Source organism: Callithrix jacchus, chromosome 12 (genome assembly GCF_049354715.1).
Source record: "Callithrix jacchus isolate 240 chromosome 12, calJac240_pri, whole genome shotgun sequence".
Taxonomy (NCBI): Eukaryota; Metazoa; Chordata; class Mammalia; order Primates; family Cebidae; genus Callithrix; species Callithrix jacchus.
In genome coordinates, this window is record NC_133513.1 from 6,883,350 (window position 1) to 6,892,764 (window position 9,415).

The 9,415-nt window shown below is 54.4% G+C and overlaps 1 protein-coding gene across 7 annotated transcripts in view; it reads right to left on the bottom strand.

Annotated features, from left to right (window-relative positions):
• The window catches only part of ZNF500 (zinc finger protein 500), a 26,241-nt gene extending 18,975 nt beyond the window's left edge, over window positions 1-7,266 (bottom strand). For 2 of the 7 annotated variants that reach the window (XR_013524561.1, XM_002755859.6), the window contains exons 1-5: window positions 7,135-7,266; window positions 5,652-6,162; window positions 1,965-2,148; window positions 1,666-1,730; window positions 489-585 (exon numbers count right to left, since the gene is read on the bottom strand). Coding sequence is in view for 6 of the 7 variants with exons in the window: in XM_002755859.6 (XP_002755905.1) it covers window positions 489-585; window positions 1,666-1,730; window positions 1,965-2,148; window positions 5,652-6,065 (760 nt within the window). In the remaining variant the exon portion in view is untranslated. Of the gene's footprint in view, window positions 1-488; window positions 586-1,022; window positions 1,116-1,665; window positions 1,731-1,910; window positions 2,149-5,651; window positions 6,163-7,019 lie in introns of all 7 variants that reach the window. The other 5 variants (XM_054242555.2, XM_054242553.2, XM_078344581.1 and 2 more) reach the window with 5 other exon arrangements.
• Between the last annotated feature and the right edge of the window lie 2,149 nt (window positions 7,267-9,415).

Sequence of the window (9,415 nt, forward strand, 5' to 3'; positions counted from 1 at the left end):
TTGCACTCCAGCCTGGGTAACAAGAGCGAAACTCCGTCTCAAAACAAAAAACAAAAACCAGAAAAGGCTCCAGCAGCATCAGGAGAGGCAGAAAGACACAAATGGGCAGAGAAAGAACTGAGGGGACAGTGCTGGGTATGGGCCAGGGTGGCGCTCAGTGAGATGGGGAGAGGCTGAAGAGTCAGGCCCTGTGGGAGCAGCTGTGCTCTTGAGAGGAGGGCATAGGGAAGCTGAAGTAAAGCAGGACCAACATGTAGGGCGCGGGGATGGAAGAACAGAACCACAAGGCAGCTCTGGGCACCTGCCTGGGTCATGGCCAAGTGGCTGTACAGCCCCTGCAGCTGGGACCCTAAAGGGATTCAGGCAGCCCTGGGCACACAGGACCGCCCCAGGCCAACTGGACCAATGTAACCAAGCCCATGAGCTGGCACCCAACAGTTCCTATTTTTAGCAAGCCCCCCTAGAGGACAGAGTCCCTTGCAAGTTACCTTCATTCTCCAGCGGTGCATCTTGCTGAGCTGGGTCCAGGCATCCTAGCTCCTCCCCAGAAAGGTATACAGCCACGTCCTCCAAATTCACAGGCGCCTGGGGGAATGCACCCTGCTCAGTCCAGGCCCCAAGCAGGCTGCCTGCTCCTTGTGGGTCAGTGGCCAAGGGAGCTGCACCACGACTGCCCCTTGAGGCTGGGGCCAAGCGTGGTGTTGCAGCTGGTCCTCTCTACTCTTGTTAGAGTGGTGAGTCCTGGTGCCTCCGCCTATTGCTCCCCTGTGCCACTGCTGCAGAGCTGGGACACCACTGGGGAAGGACAGATTCGCCACGAGGAGCGGTGGACTCACTGCAGTCTCCCATGCTCCACAGGGAGATGAGAGCATCCCCTGGCTCCGTGGCCAGACAGCCCTGGGACCCTGATGCGGCAGACAGGGGACTTCAGGACACCTCTGGGCCAGTGGCTCCCAGATGTAGCACCAGACTGACCCGGACGCGTGATTAAAAAACAAGTGACTGGGTGCAGTGGCTCACACCTGTAATCCCAGAGCTTCGGGAGGCTGAGGCAAGAGTATCGCTTGAGCCCAGGAGTTCAAGACCAGCCTAGGCAGCACAGAAAGACTGTATCTCTACAAAAAAATAAAAGGACAGCTAGTCAGCTGTGGCGGTGCACACCTGTAGTCCCAGCTAACTCAGGAGGCAGAGGCAGGAGGACCTCTTGAGCTGAGGCTGCAGTGAGCTGTGAGCACACTACTGCACTCCAGCGGGAGCACAGTGCCAGACTTCAGCTCAAAACAAAAATCAAACCAACGAGTGAGCAAACAAAGGAGACTCCTATTCCACACCAGGGGTATGAGGGGAACCTGTATCTGCCCAAGTCCCAAGAGGCCCCTGTGCCCAGCAGGACAGGAGTCACCACTCTGTCTCACTGTTGGACCTTAGAATCTTCTGGGCATCACTGAGTACTTAAATGGCCTCTGGAGAGAAGAAAAGACTCCCCGGGAGGCCAGAGGAAGCAACTCCAGGGTTGGAGCGAAGGGAGGAAACTCTAGGGAGGAGCTCCTCTGACATCCAAAAACCTGGCCACCGGGAGAGAAGTCTCCCCTCAACAAGGAAGTGTGACACACAGGAGGTCGGTCCAGACCCTGGAACGCTGCAGACCAGGAGCATCCTACTCACCTGGGACCAGGCCGAAAGGAGGGGCGAGGCTGACGCCATCTCCTGATGCTGGGGAGCCGGAGGGCCTGGGAAGGAGCAGAGTCACCACCAGTCACACAGCTCATCCAGCACCGCCCCACAACCCCTGCAGTCAAAGGCCCTAACAGCCCAGTTGTTGCCCACCCAAGACCCACTCCTTGCTGGAGAGCCTGTGCACCCCAAATCCACGCAGGCCCTGTTCTGGCCGTACCCCATGCCCCATTCACCTTCAGCTTCCTTCCCTGCACCACTTCCCGTTCCTCCAAAGGGGTGTTGCTCACCCCTCTCTGGCCACAGCAGTGGGCCCCTCTGTGGCCTGTGGCTTAGCTGGGCTGGGGGCTGCTGGCTGGAGCATCGAGCCTCTTCCTCTGGAAACAGCTCCTCCGTCTGAGCCTCCGCCTGGCATATTAAGGACTGTCCCCCTATCCCGAGGGGCATCTCATCATCAGAAAGCAGCTCTGAGCCCTGCACACAGACAGAGATCTGCCCACCGGCTCCCAGGAGGGCAAAAGGAAAATCCCCACAGGGCCCCACCCCCTCATCTCAGGCACCCCAGCCACTGCCCACCCTTGGGCTCCCTGCAGCCAGCTCCCAGTCTGCTCTACTTCATGGTCTCTCCTGTCACTGCAATCGTGTTCCACTACATTGTTTTTTTTGAGATGGAGTCTTGCTCTGTCATCAGGCTGGAGTACAGTGGTACGATCTTGGCTCACGGTAACCTCTGCCTCCCGGGTTCAAGCGATTCTCCTGCCTCAGCCTCCTGAGTACCTGTGATTACAGGCGCCCACCACTGCGCCTGGCTAATTTTTGCATTTTTAACAGAGACGGGGTTTCACCATCTTAGCCAGGTTAGTTTCAAACTCCTGACCTCATGATCTACTCGCTTTGGCCTCCCAAAGTGCTGGGATTACAGGTGTCAACTACTGCACCCCGCCTAATTTTTGTATTTTTAGTAGAGACAGGGTTTTCACCATGTTGGCCAGGATGGTCTCGATCTCTTGACCTCATGATCTGCCTGCCTGATCCTCCCAAAGTGCTGGGATTACAGTCACGAGCCATCGCACCCAACCCCTTCACATTCTTACCCTCTATTCCTTGGTCTTCCTGATAGACCCTGGGCCAGAAGGGCCCTGAGTCAGCCCTGGCCTCATTTCAGAACTTCACATTACTGCATTTGCTGGATTTTTTTGAAATTATCTGCCAAGCACAGTGGCTCACACCTGTAATCCCAGCACTCTGGGAGGCCAAGCCAGGCAGATCACCTGAGGCCAGGAGTGTGAGACCAGCCTACCAACATGGTAAAACCTCATCTCTACTAAAAGTACAAAAATTAGCCGGGCATGGTAGCACATGTCTGTAATCCCAGTACTTGGGAGGCTGAGGCAGGAGAATCATTTGAACCCGGGAGGTGGAGGTTGCAGTGAGCTGAGATGCCATTGTACCAGCTTGGGTGACAGAGCAAGACTCTGTCTTGAGGTGGGGATTATCAACAGGTGCTCTGAGATGCTCTATTTCCTAATTCCAGAAAAGGTGACCTGGATGAAATTGGATCTTAGAATCTTAGAATTCAGCTCTGCAATAGCACTTGGACAAGAGACATCCCCAGACAACTGCAAACTCAGTGTCAGGGACCCCGTCCTGGGCTTCCTCTTGTCCAACATTCCACACCTCTAAGGGAGGGTAGTCCCCTTGTGGAGCAAAGCCTGCCCCTCTCTGCTCAAGGATGGCCCTGTGGTATATGTGCAGAGATGCCGGGGCAGTGACAGAAGGAAGCCATGCCAGGAACCCCAAACACGGAAACTGCAGGGGCCAGGAAAGAGGCTGGCCAGCTAGGAAGAAATCCTGAGTTCTTGGCCACCACAATTGCACAATTTTCTTTCTTTCTTTTTTTTTTCTTTTGAGACAAAGTCTCACTCTGTTGCCCAGGCTGGAGTGCAAAGGCACGGTCTTGGCTCACTGCAACCTCCGCCTTCCGAGTTCAAGCAATTCTCCTGCCTCAGCCTCCTGAGTAGCTGAGATTACAGGCACTTACCAACATGCCCGGCTAATGTTTGTATTTTCAGTAGATATGGGGTTTCACCATGTTGGCCACGCTGGTCTCAAATTCCTGACCTCAGGAAATCCACCTGCCTCAGCCTCCCAAAGTGCTGGGATTACAGGCATGAGCAACTAGGCCTGGCTTTTTTTTTTTTTTTCTTCTGAGATGGACTCTCACTCTGTCACCAGGCTGGAGTGCAGTAGCATAATCTCGGCTCACTGCAATCTCCGCCTCCCAGGTTCAAACGATTCTCCTGCCTCAGCCTCCTGAGTACCTGGGACTGCAGGCGCCCACCACCACTCCCGGCTAATTTGTATTTTAGTAGAGACAGGGTTTCACCGTGTTACCCAGGATGGTCTTGATCTCATGACCTCATGATCCTCCCACCTTAGCCTCCCAAAGTGCTGAGATTATAGGCGTGAGCCACCGCGCTGGCTGATGGGAAGGTTTTCTGACTGCAGTCAGCTCACCATCTGGTCAAGTGATAGGGGATATGTCTCCTCTGTTGGCTGTAAAAGACCAGAGGCGCTGCCACAGGGAGAAAGGTGGCTGGTAAGCACCACCCGTGTGCCCCATCCACGAAAGGCCCTGAAAAATGCACTGAAATAGCAAGTGGCAGGACTTTTCTATTTTAATCTTAAGGAGTTCAGTGACTGAAACTGAAGCAGGAGGAATGAGTAAGAGGCTTCCCCTGCTCCTCCAAATGGGACTGGAAGGAGGTGGAGAGGGACAGTCTAGAGATTTCAGGGCATCAGAAGGGTCCTGTCTGTGCCATCTAGTACAGTAGCCACTGGCCATGTGTGATGACTGAGCCCTTGAGAGGTGACCAGTTATGACTGAGGAATTAATTTAACATTCTACATAGCGGCCAGGTGTGGTGGCTCACACCTGTAATTCCAGCACTTTGGGAGGCCAAGGCAGGCAGTTCACTTGAGGCCAGGAGTTTGAGACCAGCCTAGCCAACACAGCAAAAACCCTTTCTCTACTAAAAATACAAAAATCAGCCTGGCATGATGACACATGCCTGTAATGCCAGCAACTTGGGAGGCCAAGGCATGAGAATCACTTGAACCCGGGAAGTGGAGGTTGCAGTGAGCTGAGATTGCACCACTGCACTCCTGTCAGGGTAAGAGAGAAACAGACTCTGTCTCACACACACACACTAAAGTACATAACTATAATTTTAAAAGGTACATGTGGCTAGCAGCTACTGTTTTGCATGGCACAACTCTAGAACCTCTGGGGGCTCTAACCCAAGTGCCCCCCATGCCCCTGGTCTTTCTTTCCAGTGTTCTCCCACTTTGGGGGTAGTTTCAACTCTTTGCCTTTGAAGGTATGCTGGACCTCTCTCCCACCAAAACCTGTGTTTGGGCCGGGCACAGTGGCTCATGCCTATAATCCCACCACTTTGGGAGGTCAAGGTCGGAGAATCACTTGAGGCCCGGAGTTTGAGACTAGTCTGGGCAACATGGCAAAACCTTGTCTCTACGAAAAATACACAAAATTAGCCAGGTGTGGTGGTGCATGCCGGTAGTCTCAGCTACATAGGAGGCTGAGGTGGGAGAATCACTTAAAGCCAGGAGGTTGAGGCTGCAATGAGCTGTGATCATACCCCTGTACTACAACCTGGGCAATAAGCGAGACCCTGTCTTAAAAAAAAAAAACAACCCAAAAACCTGTTTGGCCTATCCTAGGACAGTGTTCACAAACCATCTGCTGTAGCTAATAAAGGGCTATCAGGGTGGGATGTGGTTAATCAAAGGGTGGACATCCGTTGGCCACAGCTGAGAAACCTTTTGCAGGTGCCTTCTTAAATTCAGTGTCCAGGAAGCCACCCTTGGTCACCCAATGACCAAGGAATCTCCAGCTGCAAACCCCAGCAGCAGGGCCCCGTTTTCTCACCTGAGGGTCAAAATGCCCCCCACCTCACCCGCTGCCTGTGTTTCCTGGGCTCCCGCTGCAGCCCTTCCACGAGGACCACGGCCTCCTCACCGCTCTCCGGCTGCTGCTCGCGCACCCGAGCCTGGATCTCCCCTGGCAGCACTGTCAGGAACTGCTCCAGCACCAGCAGCTCCAGGATCTGCTCCTTAGTGCGCAGCTCCGGCCGCAGCCAGCGGCAGCACAGCTCCCAGAGGCGGCTCAGGGCCTCCCGGGGCCCAGCCACCTCCTGGTAGCAGAAGAGCCGGAAGAGCTGGCGGAAAGTCTCGGGGCTAGGGTCCTCTGTCTCCACGGAGGGCTCCTCTTCCCAGCAGAAGTCTTCCTCCACCTTCACAATCAGGATCTCATCCTGTTCCAGATCCTGCTCCAAGGGTGGCAGGGGCTGGAGGCCAGGGATGGTGGCCATTGTTCCAGCAGGCCTTATTCCTTTTTAGGCCTTAGAATTGAACCTGTCTCTCTCTGTATACCACTGGCCAGACACAGGAAGAGTTTTTTTCAGGGCCCTGTGGAGAGACGACAAAACCATTAGAAGGGCAGCGTTGGGTCTGGATAAGCCCTCTGTACTAGGAAGCCCTTGCCCTGGTTCCAAGACCAGCTCACTCCCCCTGAAAAAAGGAAAAGGGATGAAGTAAATCAATGCCATCTTTGCTACTAAACCCCTATTAATTCTGACATAATTTACTGAAGGGCTCTGGGCTTTGCTTCCTTACTGGGCAAACAGAGATGATAACAGGGCCTACACACACAGGCTACTGACAGAACTAAAAGGGATGGATGGGCCAGGCACAGTGGCTCACGCCTGTAATCTCAGCATTTTGGGAGGCCGAGGTGGGCAGATCGCGTGAGGTCAGGAGTTTGAGACCAGCCTGGTCAACGTGGTGAGACCCTGTCTCTACTAAAAATACAAAAATTAGCCCGACGTGGTGGTAGCACATCTGTAATCCCAGCAACTCGGGAAGCTGAGACAGGAGAATCCCTTGAACCCGGGAAGCGAAAGTTGCAGTGAGCTGAGACCGCGCCACCGCGCTCCAGCCTGGGCAATAGACTCCGTCTCAAAACAAAAACAAAAACAGTGTAAAAGGGATGTTTGCTGTCAGAACTCGAGAATCGTCATTTTCTATGATTACAGTGGGTCTTATACGGAAGGGGTTCCTTTGGAAATCTGATGAAAACTGGGGCCCTTCTGCCAAGCAAGGTACAGACTCTGCGTCAACTTGACCCTCAGTATCCGGGTCTGGCAAACCCTGAAGTCCCTACGAGACCCCGTCAGACACCCGCAATTGGGTGGTCACAACGGCACCCCAATTCCAGGGTCCTGGGAGGGCTGGGACCCCCAGGCCGGGCTGCTTTCCCGCCTCACCCCTCAGGTGGAGAGTGAGCCCTGCCCGAGGCCGCAGCACAGACCCCGGCGCTGGCGGGGACCGCGAAATCGAAGCTTCGGCCGGGACCCGCGTCCCCGCGCCCCCCGCACTCACTGGCAGAGCTGCGGGCCGTGGAAAGTTCGGGCCAGAGTCGGAGCGGTGGGTATGAGCTGGAGTGAGACCGCGGACCTCAAGTTTTGCAGCCCCGAACGCCAGAGCCGGGCCGAAGACCCGCAGACCAGGAATGGGAACCAGGCCGTGCGGCCGGGCCAGCGGGCGGCATTGTGGGTAACGCAGCCTTCGAATCATTGGCTGAGCCGGCTGTTTGGGCGTGGCAACAAGGCCGCGTGGGCGGGCCACGATGCGCATTGTGGTTAGTGTGGTCCTCAAAGGGATGCATTGTGGGTAGCGTAGCCCAGCATCTCAGTAAGCATGCGCTAGCATGCGGCACTGGGGAGTCTCGGCTACTCTTCCAGTCACTGTTCCACACCCGCTCTCCTCTGGCCTGAAAAAGTTCACAGGTGAAGGTAGCCTCTTCCCTGTTCAAAGCCAGCAAACTCGGTCGGGCATGGTGGCTCACGCCTGTAATACCAGTACTTTGAGAAGCTGAGACAGGTGGATCAGGCAGTCAGGAGTTCAAAGACCAGCCTATCCAAGATGCTGAAATCCCCGTCTCTACCAAAAATACAAAAATTAGCCAGGTGTGGCGGCATGCGCCTTGTAATCTCAGCTACTTGGGAGGCTGAGGCAAGAGAATCGCTTGAACCTGGGCGGCAGAGATTGCAGTGAGCCGAGATCACGCCACTGCACTTCAGCCTGGGCAACAGCAAGACAATGTCTCAAAAAAAAAAAAAAAAGACTAGAAAGGGATGGCCTCGAGCACTGCACAGCATGAGCAACACTGGATTAAATGAACAGACGCCACACAGACGATCCCGTGTGAATATCACTGTTGTAATGAAGTGGCTTTTTAAATTTATTTTCTTCTGAGACAATGTTTTGCTCTGTCGCCTAGGCTGGAGGGCAGTGGTACAGTCAGAGTTCACTGCAGCCTCAACCTGCTGGGCTCAAGCGCTCCTCCCACCTCAGCTTCCTGAGTAGCTGGAACTACAGGCCTACACCACCACACCTGGCTATTTTTTTTTTTTTTTTTTTTTTGAGACAGAGTCTCACTCTATTGCCCAGACTGGAGTGCAATGGCGAGATCTTGGCTCACTGTAAACCTCCACCTCCCAGGGTCAAGTAATTCTCCTGTCTCAGCCTCCCAAGTAGCTCGGACAACTGGCATGCACCACCATGCCCGGCTAATTTTTGTATTTTTCGTAGAGACAGGGTTTTACCATATTGGCCAGGCTGGTCTCAAACTCCTGACCTTGTGATCCGCCTGCCTCGGCCTCACAAAGTGCTGGGATTACAGGCGTGAGCCACTGCGCCTGGCCCACCTGGCTAATTTTTGCATTTTTTGTAGAGATGGGGTTTTGCCATGTTGGTCATGCTGGTCTTGAACTCCTGAGCTCAAGCAATCCGCCTGCCGTGGCCTCCCGAACTGTGGGGAGACATAGAGAGACCTCCTGGAATATCGCACGCCTTTCCCAAAACATCGCGCGAGAACTGAGCCCTCCGGAAGCAAAAGTTGGGGACGCTAGATTCAGGGAGCTGGCGGAACTACATTTCCCAGAGCGCCCCGCGCCCTCCCCGGAGGCCTTTTCCTGCGAGCTTCATTGGGTTGGATTGGCGGCCTGGAGGCTCTCCCCAGCTGCCGGCAATGCCAGGGGCTCAGAGGAAGCGGCTGCAGTCTCCCTGCGGCAGCGTCCTTGTCATCGAGACGGCGGGCCACTCCCTTGCGCGCTCTGAGCCTCAGTTTCCACATCTGTTAATGGGGGACGTTAAGCCTCAAGGTTATAACTCATGTAAAATCATTCATCCAGGCATATTAAATGCTTGTTGAGTCCTCTCATCTGCCTTTTCTTTCTTTCTTTCTTTTTTTTTTTTGAGACGGAGTTTCGCTGTTGTTACCCAGACTGGAGTGCAATGGCATGATCTCGGCTCACCGCAACCTCCGCCTCCTGGGCTCAAGCAATTCTCCTGCCTCAGCCTCCCAAGTAGCTGGGACTATAGGCGCGCACCACCATGCCCAGCTAATTTTTTTGTATTTTTAGTAGAGACGGGGGGGGGTTTCACCATGTTGACCAGGATGGTCTCGATCTCTTGACCTCGTAATCCACCCACCTCGGCCTCCCAAAGTGCTGGGATTATAGGCATGAGCCACAGCGCCCGGCCTCATCTGCCTTCTTAACTAGGCGCTCTGGTGACCGAGTGCTGGCAGGTGCTGCTTTCATGGAGCTTGCATTCTACCAAGAGATGCATACAGTGGACAAAATAATTGCACAAAGAA